This window comes from Littorina saxatilis, linkage group LG12 (genome assembly GCF_037325665.1).
Source record: "Littorina saxatilis isolate snail1 linkage group LG12, US_GU_Lsax_2.0, whole genome shotgun sequence".
NCBI lineage: Eukaryota > Metazoa > Mollusca > Gastropoda > Littorinimorpha > Littorinidae > Littorina > Littorina saxatilis.
In genome coordinates, this window is record NC_090256.1 from 76,588,692 (window position 1) to 76,611,033 (window position 22,342).

General features: G+C 44.1%; 1 protein-coding gene across 1 annotated transcript in view; it reads right to left on the reverse strand.

Moving 5' to 3' along the window:
* The window catches only part of LOC138982806 (protein RRP5 homolog), a 55,875-nt gene that overhangs the window by 27,788 nt on the left and 5,745 nt on the right, over positions 1 to 22,342 (reverse strand). Inside the window, exons 5-18 of the mRNA XM_070356157.1 lie at positions 15,731 to 15,889; positions 14,233 to 14,338; positions 12,005 to 12,126; positions 11,509 to 11,580; positions 11,201 to 11,302; positions 9,367 to 9,573; positions 8,933 to 9,000; positions 6,899 to 6,955; positions 6,430 to 6,490; positions 4,565 to 4,711; positions 3,725 to 3,904; positions 3,268 to 3,402; positions 2,935 to 2,997; positions 1,431 to 1,622 (exon numbers count right to left, since the gene is read on the reverse strand). Of these exons, the coding sequence (XP_070212258.1) occupies positions 1,431 to 1,622; positions 2,935 to 2,997; positions 3,268 to 3,402; positions 3,725 to 3,904; positions 4,565 to 4,711; positions 6,430 to 6,490; positions 6,899 to 6,955; positions 8,933 to 9,000; positions 9,367 to 9,573; positions 11,201 to 11,302; positions 11,509 to 11,580; positions 12,005 to 12,126; positions 14,233 to 14,338; positions 15,731 to 15,889 (1,671 nt within the window). The remainder of the gene's footprint in view (positions 1 to 1,430; positions 1,623 to 2,934; positions 2,998 to 3,267; positions 3,403 to 3,724; positions 3,905 to 4,564; positions 4,712 to 6,429; positions 6,491 to 6,898; positions 6,956 to 8,932; positions 9,001 to 9,366; positions 9,574 to 11,200; positions 11,303 to 11,508; positions 11,581 to 12,004; positions 12,127 to 14,232; positions 14,339 to 15,730; positions 15,890 to 22,342) is intronic.

Below are 22,342 nucleotides of genomic sequence, written 5' to 3' on the forward strand. Positions count from 1 at the left end.
GTGTGTGCGTGTGCGTGTGCATGTGTTGTGTGTGTGTGTCTGCGTGTGCATGTGTGTGTGTGTGTGTGTTGTGTGCCATAATTGAACAAATCCTTCCCAAATTGTGTGTGTGTTCATGCCACTCATGATTGGGTTATGGTAATATGTAAGTCAAGATAGGTTGAGTATAATTGGTAGATACCGATCACAAAAGGCTTTCAACGACTGTCGACCAGCAGCCACACACTCGGGCATCAAGGTTTTAAATTTCCCTTCCAATGTCACATTTTCTTCAGCGGCCTTCGTGCTCAGCAGAATTATTTGTCACTTTCCAATCAATGCGTCCTGCGTTTCGACCTCCAGCAGGAATTAAAATCTTAAAAAAAAAAAAAGTGTTTTGTTTTGTTTTGTCGCTATGATGTTTGAGTAAGTGGACAGGTATTTGGTCAGTCAAGGATCACAAGTCCAGTGCTCTGCGAACTGAGCCACCAGGGCCGAGGTGCACGACAAAGTTACCAACCGGGTGGGAGCCAGCCGTGGTGTTGGATTGGTTGACATTATAAGATGTTTGGTGGCTTGTTGACAGACCAGCTTTTTTGTTGGTCCAAGGGGACCATATCGCCTTTTGTTTCATCTTTATCGACCAAGGCCGAAGGCTGCGGTTGATAAATATGAGACAAAAGGCGGTATGCTCCCCGAGGACCAACAACAAAATGCTGGTCTGACGACAAGCCACCAAACATCGTTTTTGTCATCATTTTGGTTGTGCAACAAAATGCACAATAACCCACAGGGAGACGAATTTTTAGAATCCAACTCCGGGCCACAAAGCATCGTCACAGTAGCTCGAGATAACACGTCAACCTTGTATGTGACGTCAAACGTAGCTTGTTGACGCTTTTCTTCCAGTCTGAAAATGTACAGAGCTGCGATCATACGTGTGAGTTCAGTAAGTGTTGAGCATATTTCTTTTCTTTTTAAGTGTTTATGACTTTTCGTTGTGGATTTTACGATTACAGAGATAAGTTGCAAATTGACCATGAGTCGCCGCGGTAATTATCAACATTGATTGGGTCTTTGAGAGTGAATGCTTACAATCGTTGTCCTCGGAAACAAATCCAAAGCCGCGATGGTTCCACACATCAAACAATCAGCCTGATTGGCTTTTACTTTGACAATCCACGTTTCACCTGAAAGCTCAAACCCATTCACCACATCGATTTATTGCATGGGGAACATGAGATTTATTTCCCAGGTGTTTGTGAATGAAAACTCGTGAAAATGATGACAATGAGATTTGTTGTGGTTTCAACGAATCAGATCCCGTGGTTTGTTCTCTCCCGTTTTGATGGCACACGCTTTTGGTTCATGTACCTCAGCCCTGCGCCTTCAACTCTGTGCAACTGAATTATAGCAACACAAGAACATTGACTTGTTTTCAGCAAGGATACAGTGACGTTGGTCTGTTTGAGCAGCATGATGGTGCCCACAGAGTCGCCTGGTTCCAGTGCTTGCCACAGCAGCTGCTGGTTGTCTGGGGAGTCGGAGAGGTGTTCCCGTGGCAACAAGGCCTTGGTGCCTGACGGCAGCAGCTCCACTTCCAGGTTTTTGTCCAGCTTCTTCTTCACCTTCGCCTCCATCAGCTGGGGAAAAGGAGAGCCGGTTAAAAGTTGAAAAACATATATAAACTACAGTTGATCCTGTTTATCACGACCATCCAATACAGTGGAACCCCCCTTTTAAGACCTCCAAAAATCTGAGACAATCAGGTCTTAAAAAGGAGGGAGTCTTAAAATGGGGGTAACTTTACAGAGGTTATGAACAGAAAATCTGAAAAAACAGGGTCTTAAAAGGGAGGGAGTCTTAAATTGGGGTTCCACTGTAGATCAAAGAAATGTGATCGTTCCCGACAGGTGGTCTGTTGAAAGGTGAATAAAATGGAGAGAAAAACACCGCATCGAGAATCTTTTGGGCGGTCGTTGTGGGCAGGTGGTTGTTATCTAGAGGTGGTCGCCAGGGCAGGTTCCACTGTTCTAAAATGCAATCTGGCTCAGGCTTGATTAGCCACAACACCATGAAGCTGTCTATGGATCATCCTTAGGTCATGTGCATGCTGTTTTTAAGGAAAGTGCAGCATGCCTGGTGAAATTCTGGAACTCTCGCTTCATGGGGGGAATCATGTTTTTTTGTAGTCAGGCACTTGAGCTCATTCACACTTTAGTGGGGTGGCATGCAGAACAGCAGTTGTCTTTTCCTGTGCTCCATCATTCTGAGTGATGTGTGTTTCTGCTTCTACCAACTTCACTCCCCCAAAAAGAAAACAAGACTCAGTGGTTCCCTCAAGCTCATTTTGAATTGTAAATAACCCTTCAGACATTTATATCACATAGATTTTTTTAGAGATCTCAGTAATGATGGAAGTCACTTATGAACCAAACATCCAACACCTTATGATGCTGTTTATATCTAAACAAAAATCTCATTTTGAACTCGCTCATTCATTCGCTTGGCTTCCTGATGAGTGGGCGAAAACTGATTCTATCTAGATAAGTTTTGTGTGAATATTTGTTTGTCTGTTCACTTAAAAGACCGTTGGGTCGAAATATCTGTGAATGTATTGTTTTGTCAATAACAAACGTTCCAACAACCTACCTTTCTTGGGTTTTTATTCTTATTTTGAACATATGTGACCCTCCACCACGAAATGAGTCGCATGTCACCTCATGCGGTTCTGCGCTAGGCATAATATAAGTCCGCGGGGTGTCTAGTAACAGTGTGAGGGTCACCATAGTCACTGGCTTATAACTCGAAAAGTGTTCACTCTTTTCTAAAACGGTTTTCACCACTGGATAGAGAATAAAAAACTCTTTAAGAAAATGTAAAAATATGAAAATCATGAAAAGGTGACATGCGACTCATTCCGTGGTGGAGGGTCACATATTCTCTTCTTCTTACCTTTCCGACTTCAAAGTCGGCCATCTTCTCTGCTTTGCTGGCGATCGCTGCTTTTCCTGTGATCTGTGGGGGGAAAAATGACACTGTGTGTACACATCATTTTCAAACCAGCACATTATTCTATGGAGTATACTTCTGGTTTTTTTTTATATGAGGTTTTGTGCTTTCAAAGCAAGAAATTACAACCATGAAACAGCAAAATATCTCTTAATTTTGACAAAAAAGCACGTACAGAAAAAACACACATGTATTATGCCAAGTACATAGCGCTATGTTAAACAGCAACCACAAGCTTAAACACAAAGAAAAGTAGCTGAGGCCAAAGTGACGTACAATAAGTGAGAGACGCAAGTTCTGTTGCTCAGGGCGGCACGAGAGGACGCAGCATCGCACCACCTGACCTTGGTAGAAAGCCGTCTCCGGGTGAGTGATCTCCACTGTGCTTAGCTCTGATCGTGGAACCCAACCCTGCACACATTATATTTCAAACATCTAAACTCTTCTCTAATACCTTTTAACTTAAATAGCCAGCATTTCTGAGATGCCTCCAAGCATGTTTTCTTCATTCCCTTCTGTCTCCCCTGTCAATGCGCGCACAAAAGTACACACACACAGACGCGCACACACACACAGAGGCATGCACGCATAAACACACACATGCACACACACACGCACAAAAATTAACACACACACACACACACACACACACACACACACACACACACACACACACACACACACACACACACACACACACACATGAACAGTACCCCTACATCCAGGTACTGACCTTGACATCAGCACAGAAACCCACGGCAACCCCGTTGTCCTTGACGGCAATGATGTACCCCTCTATCTGCATGCCGGCCTTCAGGTCACTGAACGATGCAGGCACATCCTTCGTGGTGTTCACCAGGGACTTCTTGTTGCTAAGCAACACCTTCTTGGTCCGAGGATCCGCTTTCAGCACCTGAGTCAGCAAGTCATGAGTCACATTTCTCATTAATTAAAAGTTTTTGTTTTTGTGTGTGTGTGCAGGGCAAAACCTTAGCAAACATGTCATTTGAGCATGCTGTCCAAAATTGTATTTCTTTGTAATCTTCTTCTTCTGCGTTCGTGGGCCGAAACTCCCACGTACACTCCCGCCATTTAGGCAGCCATACGTTTGTAATCAAGTTCAACATCTTTTCACTTCAAATTGAAAGATACCAAGCCAACTGAGGACAAACATTTACATGACCCAGGCTTACTCTGATTTATGCACATATGAAGAACGACCATTGGGATTTTCAAATTTACTGAATTCCATAAATGTTCAGAATCTCATGTCTCATCACTGTAATCAGACATTAGAATAGAAAATGATCACAAAGGAAGGTTGCCAAATCCAAAATAAGATTGTACAATGAAGATTTTATCACATTTTCTAAACCCTGATGTAAAAGACGAAAGGAAATTGATTTACACACGAGGAGTGTTGCTTACAGCTTCAAAATGAATTTAATCTGTTGAGTTTCGATATCCAACATTGAAAATGAGAGAGTTTCAATAGGAGGTTATCCTCCAAGAGGAGGGAGATTTTCATGCCTGTCTAATGTCTACCAACCTACTTTAAAGCCTTTCAACTCACCCGACATTTGACCTTGTTGCCTTTCTTGAACTTCTTGTCGAAGTGTTTGAGAGGAATGTCTGCCACGTGCAGCTTAGGAATGAGTGCTGTCAGTCCTCTGCTCAGCGTCACGATCACCCCGCTGTTGTGAATCGTCTCCACGGTGCCCTGTACACAGAATATTCCACACTTACTGTTATACTGTCAGACCACCCAAGGAACTGAACTGAAGTGGTCGATATACAAAGGGGCCGGTGGTCGCTATGGAAAGAGGAATCATACAGACAAATAATCGTCAGGGATCTTTTGGGATGGTTGTTGTGGGCAGCTGGTTGCTTTCGAGAGGTGGTCGCGAGGGCACGTTCGACAGTAGCAGCTATACCCCCAAACATGGTCATACGATACGACACCACTTTATTGTCTTGTGTGGGGCGCAACAAGAATTTGTCTTTTGATTTTGGGTTATATACACACAAATAGGATACACAGAGAGAAATATACAATCACAGCACATATTCATTTATTAAACTTTATTGATACAGTTGTATGCGTCTTGACAGGTCACCTTGTAGACAATGTTTTTCCCTGAGAGAGATATGCTGATCACTGAGCCACATTCCTGCCTATGCAGGCATGACAGAAACAAGAAGAGCAAACGCTCGATCGAGTCACTTTCGCAGTTCTGAATATTATATGAGGCATCAGATGGACAGGAAGAAATTGCTATTCACAACACAATGAGTCACGTTCACATAAAATTTGAGCCCGGTCACTTTTATAGTTTCCGAGAAAAGCCCAACGTTAAGTTGTGTGTTGCCGAACAGAAAAGGCTAGTTATCTCCCTTGTTTTTCTGATAACGTTCGTAAAAGGCTACAGATGTAAATACTTTGATGTAAAGAATAATCCTACAAAGTTTCAATCACATCCGATGAACTTTGTCAAAGATATAAAATGTCTAATTTTTCCTTTGACGCTGACCTGTGACCTTGAAAAAGGTCAAAGGTCAACGAAACCATCGTTAAAGTGTAGAGGTCATTGGAGGTCACGACTAAACAAAATATGAGCCCGATCGCTTTGATAGTTTCCGAGAAAAGTCCAACGTTAAGGTGGTGTCTACGGACGGCCGGCCGGATGGCCGGCCGGCCGGACAGACTAACACTGACCGATTACATAGAGTCACATTTTCTCAAGTGACTCAAAAAGGGGGGTAGAGGAGGGGAAAGAGAGAGAAAGAGGGGGGAGATAGGGAGCAGGAGGGGGAGACAGGGAGAAAGAGAGAGAAGCGATAGAGAGAGTAAGTACGAGGGAGAAAGAGAGTGGAAGGGAGAGAAAATGAGATAGGATGAAGGGAACAGAGAGAGACAGAGAAAGAGAAAGAGAGAACTGAGAACTTTATTACATAAGGATAAAGGTTTTAGGCTTAGCCTAATCTTCCAACCTGTCCTTGGAAGGGAGGGAGGGAGGGAGGGAGGGAGGGAGGGAGGGAGAGAGAGAGAGAGAGACAGAGAGAGAGAGGGGGAGGGGGAGGGAGGGAGGGAGAGGGAGGGAGGGAGGGAGGGAGAGAGAGAGAGAGGGGGAGGGAGGGAGAGAGAGGGAGGGAGGGAGGGGGAGAGAGAGAGAGAGAGGGAGGGAGAGAGAGGGAGGGGGAGGGAGGGAGGGAGGGAGGGAGAGAGAGAGAGAGAGAGAGGGAGGGAGGGAGAGAGAGAGAGAGAGAGGGAGGGAGAGAGAGAGAGAGAGAGAGGGAGGGAGAGAGAGAGAGAGAGAGAGAGAGAGAGAGAGAGAGAGAGAGACAGACAGACAGACAGACAGACAGACAGACAGACAGACAGACAGACAGAGAAAGAGAGATACAGAGAGACAGAGAGAGAGTTAATGACGGACTGACCTCCACGATCTGCCCAGGCTGGAGGTCCTTGATGGAAAGAAGCCGCTGTTTCATGACACTCCTGAAATACATTCAAAATCAAATCAAATCATGATACCTTGCCTCAACTCCACATTTAAATCAACCACAGCACACAAAATAGCTTTTCTCAACAATCTTCACCTCAACCCGAAAGTGTTTTGCAAAAGAAAGGATCCGGATAGCTTTATTATAACAAATCAAGAAAAACAAAAGAAATTAAAACGCTTCGAAAAAAAATGGATTGGATATGTAACAAAATATGCAAAAAAGATTATCAAACTGACTTTGACTTTATTTGTTTGTTTTGATTTATTTCCATCATTAGCTCTGCATGTATTATATATATATATTTCTTTACTAGATATGCAAATACATCATCCTTTTTCTGACTACAGACAGCATTTTGTGAAATCAACTTCTGTGGAGGAAACCTAGTTGTTCAACTCACTCTTTGAGCGAGACTAGTAACATATCATCGGCTGGCTGGAATCCGATCACTCGACATCTGTAAATGAAAGGGACAGCATTAAAAACCAAAAAACTTTAAAGTGAAATATTTTAGAATCTGTATCAAATAAAGAGGAAGAAGACAAAAGCTCAACATAAAAGACACAGGAACATAACAAACAAGAAATCCTAACCCCCCCCCCCCCCCCACCCCTCCATACTCAGTACAACAAAGCCAAAACTAGACTTCAAGCACCATGGTATCAAAAATATAATATAAAACCCCATCAAAGAAATAAGATTTAAAGGTGGTCGTCTACATTTTTGCTTTTTTTCAATAATCTTATGGTTAGATTTCGCTAAAAAGTTATGTCAGATGATGAATGAACCATGGGGAAAAAAGTTATAGAAAAAAAAAATATGTAAAAAAAGATTTTATTTTTGGGTAGCGTGACTCACGCTTCCAATATTTTGTTTTCTGTTTGCTGAGAACATGTGCTTTGCCTAAAAATACTGACCAATCAAATTCATATCACTATGCTTATAGCCACGCCTAAACAAGTGCAGCAACAGTTTGACGATGTCAACGCTTTTTTTTAAACGCACGAAATGCACGGGATTTGAGAGGAGTTTTGCGCTTGGCATTTTCCAAATAAGGATATCCTACTATGAGTACTACGCTGGAATACTACAATGAATTTTCAAACGGCTACACTGGCTTCGTCTTTCCTGATCGAAAGGGGGTGTATTGTTGATATTTGTAGATAATAGACTCTGCATTTTAATGGTCAAATGGCGATTTCGGTATAAAAATGTAGACAAGGACCTTTAAAGTACACACACACCGAACAGGTGCAAAACACACTCCTGAAAAAGCCCTCAAAAGACAAACAGACTAACAGACAGTAAATAACACAAAAACAGCAGACAGACAAACACACAACATTCACATACTGAAGTTTACTTAAAAAAGCATCAAGACGACTGGTGATGTTGTGATTTGCTATTACAATAGCCGTTAATGCATTTCTGATTTCGGGATATGTATGCTTTGAACATAAAACAATACCAACTGCCATGTAGCTTGTCATATGTGTTTAACTCTGTTACTGCTGCAATTTACTATCAGTATAAGTATCAATGCTTTTGTCATTGTAAATCTGTGTTTGCCTGAATAAAAAAACTGTTGAACAAGAAGGGCAAAGCCCATACGACTCACATGCTTTACACATTTTTCCTACCAAAATACATGTGACCTTGACCCAAGGTCAAGGTCATCCAAGGTCATGCAACACAAAGCTGTTAATTCAAGACATAGGAAGTACAATGGTGCTTATTGGCTCTTTCTACCATGAGATATGGTCACTTTTAGTGGTTCACTACCTTATTTTGGTCACATTTCATAAGGGTCAAAGTGACCTTGACCTTGATCATATGTGACCAAATGTGTCTCATGATGAAAGCATAACATGTGCCCCACATAATTTTTAAGTTTGAAACAGTTATCTTCCATAGTTCAGGGTCAAGGTGACTTCAAAATATGTATACAATCCAACTTTGAAGAGCTCCTGTGACCTTGACCTTGAAGCAAGGTAAACCAAACTGGTATCAAAAGATGGGGCTTACTTTGCCCTATATATCATATATAGGTGAGGTATTCAATCTCAAAAACTTCAGAGAAAATGGGAAAAATGTGAAAAATAGCTGTTTTTTAGGCAACATTTATGGCCCCTGCGACCTTGACCTTGAAGCAAGGTCAAGATGCTATGTATGTTTTTTGGGGCCTTGTCATCATACACCATCTTGCCAAATTTGGTACTGATAGACTGAATAGTGTCCAAGAAATATCCAACGTTAAAGTTTTCCGGACGGACGGACGACTCGGGTGAGTACATAGACTCACTTTTGCTTCGCATGTGAGTCAAAAAAAAAAAAAGCATCAAGAATCCCAGACAGACTGGAATGCAGAAATAGCAATGGCAGTCATACAAGAGACTAGTCTACACCTTGTGGCTTGGTAGCAACAAGTTTGTACCTGTGTTTTGATCCCCTTGGAAATGCTCGGTTGATGTCTTTTATCTTGTCATCACTCAGATGCTGAATCTGGAAAGGAAAAAAAAGACTAAAATCCTAAACAAGAATACTTTGCATACTCAAGAATTAGCCCCGAGTGGTGTCATAGAATGAAAGAAAAGTTATCTTTTTGAGATTCACTCAGTGTGACGGTGAACCTCACATGGGGCTAAATTGGGATACTGAAAAATACTTTTCAAAGCAACTAGATACACATTTTGTGATTTACATTTTTTATTTTTTCATTTTTTTTCAAATGCTTAAATGAACCCATGTGTACCTCCTACCCAGGGCCACACAGAGAACCACCCATACTCACACTCACTCAAAATATCTCACAAGCACACAGACACACACACATCCACAGAAGAAACCAAACCAAACCCATATTCTTACCGGGGCCAAAGCAGTGTAGCCTTGAAACCTGAAGAAGACGGCATCATCTTTGTCGACATACAGGACCTCAGCGCCCTCTATCACGTCACCAGTGGACAGACCAGCAAAGGGCGCCTCGTCTGACTGAACGCAGTGTAGGAGTCCAGGGAGGAGGGAAAGGGAGATGACTTTGTTGGTGGGGTGGATGTAGAGAATGCGCCCTTCAACCTGACAAAAACAAGATACATGTATATTGTATTATTATCAAATTATCCAATGGTTGGTTATTGTTTGTTAATGTCATTTTAACCGATAAGGCTATCCTGGACAATAAATCAAATACTTGCTGTACCATCCAATATAAAATAAAAGCTATGTTATCTTTTCTCAAACTCAAAGCGTCTGTTAGTACTTGTACCAGCTTGGCACTGGGCCCTTATTCACATTTTCACTTTCATCATTCTCTTCTGTACACTGGAAGGGAATGTGCCAATATGATGGGTGTGTCTTTAGGTGGTGACATTCTCTAAACGACATCTTTTAAGACTGCAAAAACTTGAATGAGGATAGCATACTGAATTTTAAGTCCAACAAGCATCAATTTCTACCACAACTGCCCTCTCACCTGATAAAAAAATTGAACTGCAAAGGTGTGAAACAAGAACAGTAACTGACCGAGTACTACTCATCTGGGCATGATCCGGAATGATCCCAGTGGAAGCGACATCACATACAGAAAGAAGATCAACCGTTTGAGATCCACTCAGCGGTACTGTGAAACTCACACAAGGCTTAACTCATTGTCTCTGAGGAAAGGATATATCCGTACCCACTCATATATATGGCTCTATTTGACCAGGTACGGATATATCTGCTCAGACTGTTAGCTTCAGTTGCTTCCTGTAGCGTTGACAGGGGCGGATCAGTTCATTTTATGGGGGAGGTTTCCAAAAGTATATTGTGAAAATATGGGTGTGAAGGCGCGAAGCGCCGAGCCGACGGCGCAAAGCGCCTAGCTTGCTAGGAGGGTCCGGGGGCATGCCCCCCCGGAAAATTTTGAAAAAAAGGATGCAAAATGGTGCATTCTGAGGATGATCATTACCAGTTTCAGGCAGCAGATTTTGTCACTGATTAATACCCCAAAAATTGAAACTCAACCCAAAAAAACACAAACAAATATTTTTATTTTTTGGCTGGGGGGGGGGTTCCGGAAACCCCAGAAACTCCCCCCTCGTCCGCCCCTGGTCGATCTAACGCCTGCATTCCAGCGTGTTGATACAGTTACTACACAGTTACTACAATTCTAAGTGACCTGCTGCAGCACAGCTGGTCTCGGCTAAAAAACCTTGGTCAACATAGGTGGGGTAGAAAGTGTTAAAGGATTATTGCCCTTACTTATCAAACCTTTCAGGCAGGGATGTAGCTCAGTCGGTAGCGCGCTGGATTTGTATCCAGTTGGCCGCTGTCAGCGTGAGTTCGTCCCTACGTTCGGCGAGAGATTTATTTCTCAGAGTCAACTTTGTGTGCAGACTCTCCTCGGTGTCCGAACACCCCTGTGTGCACACGCAAGCACAAGACCAAGTGCGCACGAAAAAGATCCTGTAATCCATGTCAGAGTTCGGTGGGTTATAGAAACATGAAAATACCCAGCATGCTTCCTCCGAAAACGGTGTATGGCTGCCTAAATAACGGTCATACACGTAAAATTCCACTCGTGCAAAAAACACGAGTGTACGTGGGAGTTTCAGCCCACGAACGCAGAAGAAGAAGAAGAAGAAAACCTTTCAGCCCCTTCCGTTAATCCTTCTGACTAGTCAGACCTGAAATGAAAGAATTTGTCATTGTGTGGACTTACCTCTTTTCCCACAGAGTAGAGGGCGAGCGCCTGTGTAACGTGTGTCTTGTACACGCAGCCTTTGTACTTGATACACTTCACGTACAGTCCGTCCTTCAACACCTGCAACATAACATTTCAAAAATGATGCAAGGTGAAAATGGGGGGGGGGGGGGGGGGGTGGGGAATGGGAAGTAAAAAAACCAACAACAGAGGACCCACAAGCACATCTGTGTGCACTCTCTACCATAGAAATAACAAAAGAAACTAACTTCACACAGCATTCCAATCATTACAAAGAATCAAAGGACAGGGCACTGCGTCGTTACCTTTTCTATAGTGACCTTGACCTTCATGCCCGGATGCAGACAATCGAAGGAAGGAATCGACTGTGGACTGACCTGAAACAAAACAGCAGCGTATCAACAGCAATTTCCAATACCATTCAATTCAAAGGCAATCAATATATTTTTGTTGCTAACCACATTTGCAAATCTTCCTTTGAAGTGAAAGAACTAGGCTCTTGCTTACTATTTTTTGGCAAAATGTTTGAACAATTCTCTGATTGATTGGTCATGCGCTGAATGAGGATACTTTATTATCTAATAGTTGGAAACTCTTGTTCATAAAAGATATAGCCAGCCCCCCCCCCCCCCCCCCCCCCCCCTCCCCAAGTGAAAACAGAGGGAAAAAGTGACACTACAAGAGACCTCATTAGAAATAAACAAAATGTTTATCAACGATTACCTCTGAAAAGAAACAATACAACACAAAAAAACACTCACCCAGTTCCGCCCTTGTGAAAAATAGGCAGATTATCCTTACCTCAGATTCCAGAACATCAGTTGCTGTGACCTTGATCACCCTGGTTTCCCTGGCAATGACCTCAAGACCAGCTTCAGGGGTCACTGTGCACCACATGCATCTTCCTACTGACCTCTGCGTCTCTGCCATCACAATTAAATATGCTCACTTAGTAATCAGTTAATGAGGATAAATAAAATATAGATAAATTGAATGGCATAAAAGAATACACAAGGGAGACACAGAGAGAACATAAAGCATGAGAAAGAGAATAAGAGAGAACGAATGAACTTTATATTACAAGGATAAAGGTTTAAGGCACATTGCCTGTCTAACAACCTGTCCTTGAGAGAGAGAGAGAGAGAGAGAGAGAGAGAGAGAGAGAGAGAGAGAGAGAGAGAGAGAGAGAGAGAGAGAGAGAGAGAGAGAGAGAGAGAGAGAGAGACAGAGACAGAGAGACAGAGAGAGAGCGCAAGAGAGAGAGAGAGAGAGAGCAAGAGAGAGAGAGAGAGCCAGAGAGAGAGCGCAAGAGAGAGAGAGAGAGCAAGAGCAAGAGAGAGAGAGAGAGAGACAGAGACAGAGAGAGAGCGTGAGAGAGAGAGAGAGCGCAAGAGAGAGAGAGAGAGCGCAAGAGAGAGAGAGAGAGAAGAGAGAGAGAGGGAGAGAGAGAGAGAGAGAGAGAGAGAGAGAGAGAGAGAGAGCAAGAGAGAGAGAGAGAGAGAGAGAGAGAGAGAGAGAGAGAGAGAGAGCAAGAGAGAGAGAGCGAGAGAGAGAGACAGAGAGAGCGAGAGAGAAAGAGAGAGGGAGAGGGAGAGAGAGACTGAGACAGAGAGCAAGAGAGAGAGAGAGAGAGAGCAAGAGAGAGAGAGAGAGCGAGAGAGATGACTGCAGACAGAGCGAGAGAGAAGTAAACACAGAGAACAGTCTGACAGCTGAATCAACCGTGAATACAGAATGTTGCCCATACTTGTTTCGTAAAGAGATATAACTTCACAAGACATGACTTTAACAGCCAGGAAGGCCTTAATGCCTGGGATTCCCACATCTAACATCCCACACCTGTCGTGTTAAGAGACTTCCCTTCAGCTGACAGGCCTGTGTCGGCCAGAAAGGCCTAAATACCTGGGATTCCCACATCTAACATCCCACACCTGTCGTGTTAAGAGACTTCCCTTCAGCTGACAGGCCTGTGTCGGCCAGAAAGGCCTAAATACCTGGGATACCCACATCCAGGGTTCGACACTAGCGGGGGCGGAACGCCCCAGAGTTTTGTGTTCCGCCCCAAACATTGCCGAAACTTAGGGCCCACTCCGCCCCAGGATAAATTCCAACAATGACAAACCGAAAATTCTAATGCCAGAGCCAATCACTAAATATCGCCAGTCAAAGTCGTCACTAAAATTTGCGTTACGATCAATGCCGCAGTCAAGAAAAAAACACACATTGAAATCGTCGAAGGACAATGCCGCAAGGGAAATAACTCCCAGATTGCGCTCTTTAGCGTGAGAGATAAGTATCGCCTTCAAATGCCAAACGCAAAATGTGACGACACATCCCTGGTGTAAAAAGACATGGAAAGAAGAACAGGGTGGAGAGAAATGAAAAAAGGAGACCGATGCAGCCAAAAGCGCGAAGCGCTGTCGTAATTTCAATGTCAAAATAATGGTTGAAAGAATTTGCCTGGCTTCAGTACGATGAAGAAAAACAGACAATGCATTGTCGCCCGTGCAGATCTTATAGCGGAGAACCACTTGGAAAAAGTGGTGATTCTGAAGGTATATATACTTAGCATGAATAAGAGTGGGGCCCAGATTTTTGTTTTCCGCCCCAGCAAATTCCATCTCTGGGGCCAGTGTGGCCCCAGGCCAAATAAGTTAGTGTCGACCCCTGCACATCTAACATCACACACCTGTCGTGTAAAGAGTTACCTTCAGCTGACAGGCCTGTGTCAGCCATTAATTCCTGGATACCTGGGTTACCCGCATCGTCTTCTTCTGCGTTCATGGGCTAAAAGTCCCACGTACACTCGTGTGTGGTTTTTTTTTTTTGCACAATTTTTTTTTTAATGTGTATGACTGTTTTTACCCTGCCATGTAGGCAGCCATATGCCTCTTTAGGGGGATGCATGCTTGGTATTTTTGTGTTTCTACAACCCACTGAACTCTGACATGGATTACAGGATCTTTTCTGTGTGCACTTGGTCTTGTGCTTGCGTGTACACATGGAGGGGGATAAGGCACTAGACTTACCTTCAGCTGACAGGCCTGTGTCCGTCAGGAAGGCCTGGATACCTGGAATACCCACGTCCATCATACAGCCGTGCTCCTCAACACTCTGAACGGCTCCATACAGCACCTAGCAAGAAACAAAATTATCGAACACCTTACTCACGGAGTATTAAGACTTGAGTAAGCTTAGGCAAAAAAAAAAAAAAATTGTCTGTTTCTGGTAACATGGCAAAAAAAAATAGGGTCGGTCGGTAGGGATTTTTTATTTTTATTTTTATTTTTACCCCAAATGTAGACCAATAAAACTAACTTTAAAAATTGCGCATAGAGACTGGATTCACTATACATAGAGACAAGACACTCAACACATTTACAAATCGTCAGTGGACTTTCGTTTTCACACGTTTTTGTTGTTCATTTTCTCACCCTGTCCTTTACCACCAAAAAAAAAAAAAAAAAAAAAAAAAAAAATTGAGTTTGGAAAAAAAAAGTTTAGGGTCGGCGCTGAAATTTAGGGTCGGTCGGGTGACCAGAAACAGACACATTTTTTTTTTTTTGGCCTTACATGCAATCTAAAAAATAGATAAAATACAAAATGAAATAGACAAATTCCGGAAATAACTCAGTCGGGTTTGTATGGGTGTATACACTTGCTTTTATGGGTGGACTGGGTGGCCGAGTGGTAACACACTTGCGCTCGGAAGCGAGAGGTTGCGAGTTCGACCCTGGGTCAGGGCGTTAGCAATTTTCTCCCCCCTTTCCTAACCTAGGTGGTGGGTTCACGTGCTAGTCTTTCGGATGAGACGAAAAACCGAGGTCCCTTCGTGTACACTACATTGGGGTGTGCACGTTAAAGATCCCACGATTGACAAAAGGGTCTTTCCTGGCAAAATTGTATAGGCATAGATAAAAATGTCCACCAAAATACCTGTGTGACTTGGAATAATAGGCCGTGAAAAGTAGGATATGCGCCGAAATGGCTGCGATCTGCTGGCCGATGTGAATGCGTGATGTATTGTGTAAAAAAAAATTCCATCTCACATGGCATAAATAAATCCCTGCGCCTTGAATATGTGCGCGATATAAATTGCATAAAAAAAAATCCCTGCGCTTAGAACTGTACCCACGGAATACGCGCGATATAAGCCTCATATTGATTGATTGATTTATTGAGGCAAATTTTCCTTTCAGACAGACCCCTTGTTAGTGACTACCATATAAAGTCATGTGGGAAAGTTTGCCTCAAGAGTATTCACTCTGTCACAACCCATACAAACCTGAACACCATCAATAAAAAAAAAGTATAAAAAAAATAAAAATTAACAACTCATCTTCGCTGTACACCATCATATATTCACCACAGCACTTTCTTTGCAGTATGCAGTTTCTTCTTCGAATTCATTGTTCAGACCTGCAAAAAAAGTTCAGGATTTCCTGGTGAATACTAACACTTTTAAAGTTTCAGTAGAAATGATGCCCTTGCGGTGACTAAAACAATGAATATAATAACAGTCCTTACACAGCCAGCCTTGAGTGCCATGACAGGCAGGTCTTTGTTGACCACTCTGGGGTCGCAGGACAACTCCACCAGACGTTTTTTGCCCTTGGTGGTCACCTTGGTGATGCAACACGGGACACCATCACCAACTCTGAACAGCTCCTTGGGCGATGCTACCTCCTGAAATAAATGAACAGAGACGAAAAGATGAAGAACAACTACCTGTGGCATGCTGTTCTGGTTTCAGGAAATACCTAGGTTACACCTGTATAAGAAATCTTAACAGATCTGTGCTGCAGTAATGCATACAGTAAATAAGTTCCAATAAAAGATTGTTACAGCAAAACATACAGCTAATGTATCACTTTTAGTCTAGTATGCCTGTGCCCATGACATCATCCAACCACTTCTCTCCCCTTTCATTCATTTCCGTTCCTAGAGTTCCTTCCCTTTTTTGCGTGTTTCCCCTCCATTTTCTTTCAAACCTTGTTCGTTCCGTGTTGCGTCTGCTTTTTGTTGTCTTTTGTGTTCTTGTATTTCCTGATGAAACTTTCATAAGCGAAAATTCGTTCCGTCTTGTGTCGTTCTTGTATCGGTGAGTACAGTAATCCTTTGTTTTTTAACTTTACAGCTAATGGGTTACAAAAATCGAAAATTTTATAAGTAAATTTTGATTTGATTAATATACTTACCCGACTCACATCTAGCATTAACCTCTGGTTTAAGTGCCGGGACGCTGAACTACGCTTCACCCCTTAAGGGGAAGTAACCCTAAAAAAGAACAGCCTAGACCCCGTAAACTGGGTCACAGGTCAAGGCCATACCGTCACGTGACTGAGCACGCGAGACCGCCGCCGCCATATTGGAATACTTCACTCGAAACGAAGCGAAACATTCATTTTTAGGGTAAATTAGAGCGGGGTAGGCGGGAGGGTATTAAGGATGTGAGTCGGGTAAGTATATTAATCAAATCAAAATTTACTTATAAAATTTTCGATTAAATTACATATCTTATCCCGACTCACATCTAGCAGATTGCTAATGTAGGTGGTGGGAAAGAAACTCACTCTACAAGTTGGAGAGAACCTGCCCTGCGGCTACCAAAGCCGGAAAGGTGTTGGTCCCATCCTGACGAGTAAACAGATTCTCAGTGAAACTCACTTATTTCTGGTAAGAAACCGGCCTGCTTCAACCATGACTGGTAAGCAACCACTACCATCCCAGCGGGTATTAGAAAACCCGCCAAAAGTAATAAAGAAAGACGTCCTAAAAAACGTCCAAAACACCTATGTGAGGCCGATCGAGATTTGCCTGGTCGCAGAACCGCCGAATAAAAGAGCCCAAGCTCAGGCCCCATGAGTTCTAGGCGAACTCAGAGGAAGGACAGAACGCTCCCCCCCCCCCCCCCCCCCCATTGACTGCCACACTCATAAGCTTGTTTAATGAGTGTGAAAGCCCATCTAGCCAGTGCTTCCTTGCACAAATTCGATTCTATCCGTCCAAAACGAAAGAACCAAAGAACTGGTCTGGCACTCCAAAATGAGCCATGCAAGAATGAGTATGTCCAAAATACTCAATATCTTGCGTGAGACCCAAAAAGTACGTAAATCACTGCCCCATCAAGGAGAAGTGAGCACCGACAAAAAAAGAGTATACGAGCCTTCCTATAAAAGAAAGGCTTGCATGTCTCAAAAATTCTATGTCTCCTCAAAAGAACTCCAAAAAAAAAAAGAAATCCCAAGCTGGGACTGAAAAAGAAAAGACAAAAGGCTTGAAGACAGGGCCCTTTTCACTCTGGGCGTAAAAAGAGAAATGTCTTGTCTAGTTCTGAACGATGTTTCTCCAGACTAATGAAACATCGTCTTCCGTCAACAACAAAAGTTCGTGGAACATCTTAGCATCCTCGTGAACTTTTTTTTTTTTTTTTTTAAAAAACCACCAGATAAGGTCAAATTAGATAAATAACCCTTTCACATAAAGTCTGTTGAGACCTGAGTGAAACAGCCGAGTGAAAAACCGTGGCCTTAAGATTCGTGAGTTACGTCTTCCAGAAGCCGAAAAGAGCGCCAACCTCACTGACCTGTCTTGATCGTAGCTGACGAAAAGAGTGAACAATCTCTTGCAATCAGCAAGACCAGGAAGACAGTCCTAACTCAAAAGAGAGCTGTGAAAGTTCGGAAGACAACAAGACATGTCTTCCGATGCGAGCGAGTAAAACAAAACGAACCTGTGCGTCTCCCGCCTGAATAGAACAAAGAGTTCCAAATGACCACAAGTGAAACACCCTCCGAGGAGTGAAGCACTAAAGGATTATGGCTTGAGTAAACCACAGCACCATAGTCCCATGAGGTAGACGCTAATGTTCGTAATGAACCAGAGACAAACACTTGTCCCTTGTTCAATGAAAAGATGCAAGACAAAAAACCATCTGACAAACTAGACTCTTTACAAAGAAGAGTCGAAAGAACGTCTTAAAACCGTAAACAAAGGAAATAATTTGTAGACCGGCGAGACTGCAACCTCTCATCAAAAAATGAACCGAGATTGCTCATCAACAAACCAATGCGGCTTAAGCAAAAGCGGCAAAAGTCTTAACTTAATTTTCACTACTGAGCAAGTAGCTATGAAAATTTAATCGACAAGGAAGGGAGCAAGCGTCAAAGTGGGCGCTTGCTGTTGTGCCGAACACGGAACGATCAGTACGTAAGGCTGTCCGCTCAAAACTGAATAGGACGAACCCTGTAGGCTACCGTCAAAACATAATGTGAAAGTATGTGAGACCTCGGGAAGGCGTGAAGCCCCCCAGGCCTAGGAGATAGACGTCAGCTCAAGAAAGACGTGACCGATCTCCTCCCGATAAACGGGTGATACCTGAGTACAAGATATCAAGCCCTCATTGGCGAGGAAAAAACCCTCAAGATAGAGCATAAGTGTCCCTGAAGTTCCTAAACTATAAGGGACAAACACCTCCAAAGAACCAAGCTGTGAATCCAGCTTGATCCAAACGATTAGCCAAAAGTAGGCTACTACTGGTGCATGACCTGCTTTGAGTGTCTACCCAAGCAAGACCGAGTGTATGACGCAGTCCTGCTTCCTGCGTTAAGAGTCCAAGTCTAAGAAAGACAAGGACTCATAATATAACCCTCATGGGTTGTGACAGAAAAAGCCAAAGAAAGACCATGGCTATGAACTGGACTGTCAATACCCGTCGAGTAAGTTAAACAAGAGTGCCAAAACCGGCAGTCCTGTTGCCCACAAACTGACTTTAAATCTTCTTGCCAAAACAGAAGAAGTTAAAAGAAAGTCCGAAACGACCTCCTAAAGAGGCCAAAAAAGAGTGCATTCAAAGGCCGACAGCTGTCGTGAATGACCGTCTATCTCAAACAAAGTCTGTCATCCGCTTTCTACCTAAGTAGAATGCTGATCAGACTCGTAGTAATTCAAAAAAGTTTCGTGATAAAAAGAGGTCTGTGTGCTCAGCGAAACAGAAAACGATAAGTCCAACTGACTACAAGTTATCCTCTCCAGTCCATGCATGAGCAGATGGAGATAGTACGAGGAAGCCGCGATTCTGGTTGAACGTCAGCAACCGAACGTGCGGGAAACACAAAGGCCGAAGCCTGGAGTGGCATGAACAAAACGGCTGAAGCCGCAGTGCCCGTAGGTCAGTCTGCTTGTAGGCAAATGACTACGTAACAAAGCCAAAAACAGAAATCAAAGCAACTACTGGTCGGCATACCGAAAACCAGGAAGCCAACCTGTCAAAAGATTCAAAAGACGAAGTGTCTTCAAGAAAAAAACCTGGAATTAATTTTGCTGCCAAATCGAGAGTAACCCTGAGTTTGGCCGAAAAACCAGAACTAGTCTGTTCATCGATGAAAAACCAAAGGTCAGACGCGGGGACCGATGCAAACTGTATAAAAGATGCCATCACGTACAAAACCTTATCATCCGAGACAGGCGAAGCTGAACAGGAAGTAAGATACAAGGCATCACTGCCCCCAACGACCTAGAACCCCAAAGGGTTGACGTCGTAAGTTGCGGACAGGAAAGAACAAAGTGCTACGATTACACGGAACGCCGGAAGACGAACCAGAAGTAGCCGAAAAACTCCAGTGCAGAAGTACCCGCAACACCGTGGTGGTGCGAACTGATGCTAATCGGAAGTGAGAGACCTCGTGTAAACACGGCGTGGGAGAAACGGCGTGTCGGGACAGACCTCTGCTCAGTGTTGACCTTAGCTAAGGTCGAAACGTCTTTAACACTTGCGTCATTCCGGAACTCAAACGGATCCAGGGAAGACCTACTAGAACGAGAGAGTGTCCAAAGGAGTGTCTCAGAGAGAGAGGCAAGATCAAGAGGGTACCTGCCTGTCTCTTCCAAACCAATAAGAGAACCTTCTGTGTAGACACAAGGTCTGTCTTGACGGTAACCGTCCTCCCCAAGAGTGGACAGCTACGGCGTGACCGGAAGCGCTGCACTCAGTAGGGCAAAAGTGTCAATAAGGTTCTGAGGCCGACGGCTGAGTGAAAACCTGCGCGCAAGGGCAGATACACTAGCCTGTGGAAGTAGGACAGTGGCAAGCCAAGGCTTAGCAGCGACTGGGGCCTGACCATGAGCAGAGAGGAGAGGCACCGTGCCGACAGTCAGGGAGCTCGCCGTGCCTGGAAAGCTTGCTAAAATATTAGAGAGCTCATAAGCAACTAAAGAAGACTCAGAGAACTGAAAACCTTCAGCTGCTGTTGGTGCTGGGCGGAAGTCACCCACCGCTGATGGTGGGGGTAAGACAAGTCAAGCCTATGAAACAACGCCGTCAGAAACATATTGTAAGCGACCCGTGCTGCAATAGCTAAGGTTGGCTTCAGCTTTGACGGTAATTGGAACTCAACGTCGTCATCATAGAATGAGAGATGATCGTCGAGCTCCGACTCCACTTCCGTATGAGACGAAAAGTCCGCGGGACTCGCCGAGTCTTGGACATGATCAACCGGAAGCGAGGCTGACTGCAAACCGGAAGTAGAACTTCGGTGCAGAGCCTGCATGGAGCCAAACTTCCTGCCCAGGCGGAAGTGGTGACGCAAGTACACCGACGGGGGAAGTCATAGACAGCCCGTGTGCACCTTGGTCTCCAGATCAATGTAACATCGATTGCATTCCCGCGTCAACATCCCGTGAGCTCCGCTTCGTATGAGTCGTATGCCCCGGGTATGTCGAACTTTCACTCCCTGACCTATGAGGCGGGGGAGCTACTAGTTGCGGTCTATGCGGAACGCTTTCGCCAAAGAGCCTGGCTACCGGCGAACCCATGTAACATCGATTGCATTCCCGCGTCAACACCCCATGAGCTCCGCTTCGTGTGAGTCGTTTGCCCCAGGTATGTCGAACTTTCACTCCCTGACCTATGAGGCGGGGGAGCTACTAGTTGCGGTCTATGCGGAACGCTTTCGCCAAAGAGCCTGGCTACCGGCGAACCCAACGTACCTGAGGAGAGTGCCTGCTGCGCAGAAGCAACAGTGTCCCGAGGGACCATCTCTCCGAAGCTGGCGTGCGCCAGTTCTCCCGCCCGCAAGTCCGCTGACGTGACTGTGGCCGAAGGAGGCAACCGGATGTGGGAAAGTGAAGAAACATCGCCAACACCCTTGGGCAGCGAACGCAACTCATCTCGCGTAGCCTGTAGATCGGCGGCAAGTTGCTGCTGTTGAGAAAACATGGTATACATATGCGAGGAGAAAGAAGAGAAAAGGGAAGAGAAATCTTGCTTATCACTCTTCTTAGGCTTAGCCGAACGAGCCCTACTCCTGTTACAGATTCTTTTAGAACAGGCATGGTAGGGCTTGCTGGTACAACAATATCAACCGAAAGCGAAAAATTAGACACCGGTTTTACAAGAGTAACCGTTGTCCCTTTGGGTTTATCTTTATCTGACTGCTAGCAGGGGAAGAATCAGCAACTAACTGTCGAGTATTAGGCTTTATCTTCTCTTTGTCCGTCATGTTGAAAACAACTCACAGAGAGTAGAACAACAACAACAAAGTTGACGGACACAAGGCAAAAATTCAAGTAAAACAAACAAAGAACGATCTCACCAATACAGCCGTAGAAGCAGAGACCGTGAAGAAGAACCGGGGTGAAGATAAACTGCCAACCAGGCAGCAGGCTGAAAGCCAAAATGCGTAGCTCGAGAGAACAACGTCCTAGCGCTAGGACCGCTGAGGAAAGAGTGAAGTATTCCAATATGGCGGCGGCGGTCTCGCGTGCTCAGTCACGTGACGGTATGGCCTTGACCTGTGACCCAGTTTACGGGGTCTAGGCTGTTCTTTTTTAGGGTTACTTCCCCTTAAGGGGTGAAGCGTAGTTCAGCGTCCCGGCACTTAAACCAGAGGTTAATGCTAGATGTGAGTCGAGATAAGATATGTAATTTAATTGCAATTACAGGCTTCTTGATTACAACTTATCTTTATATTTTCTCCCAAACTAATAACGGACTGTCACCGTCCTCAGTCAGCTAATGTTTGCAGACAGACGATGACTTTCACTGTACTTTTGAGAGAGGAGGGTAAAGCAATGACAAATGTATAACTTTTTCCATTTCTAGTTCCTTTCTGTTGGTTTTGACATTGAGCATTTATAAGT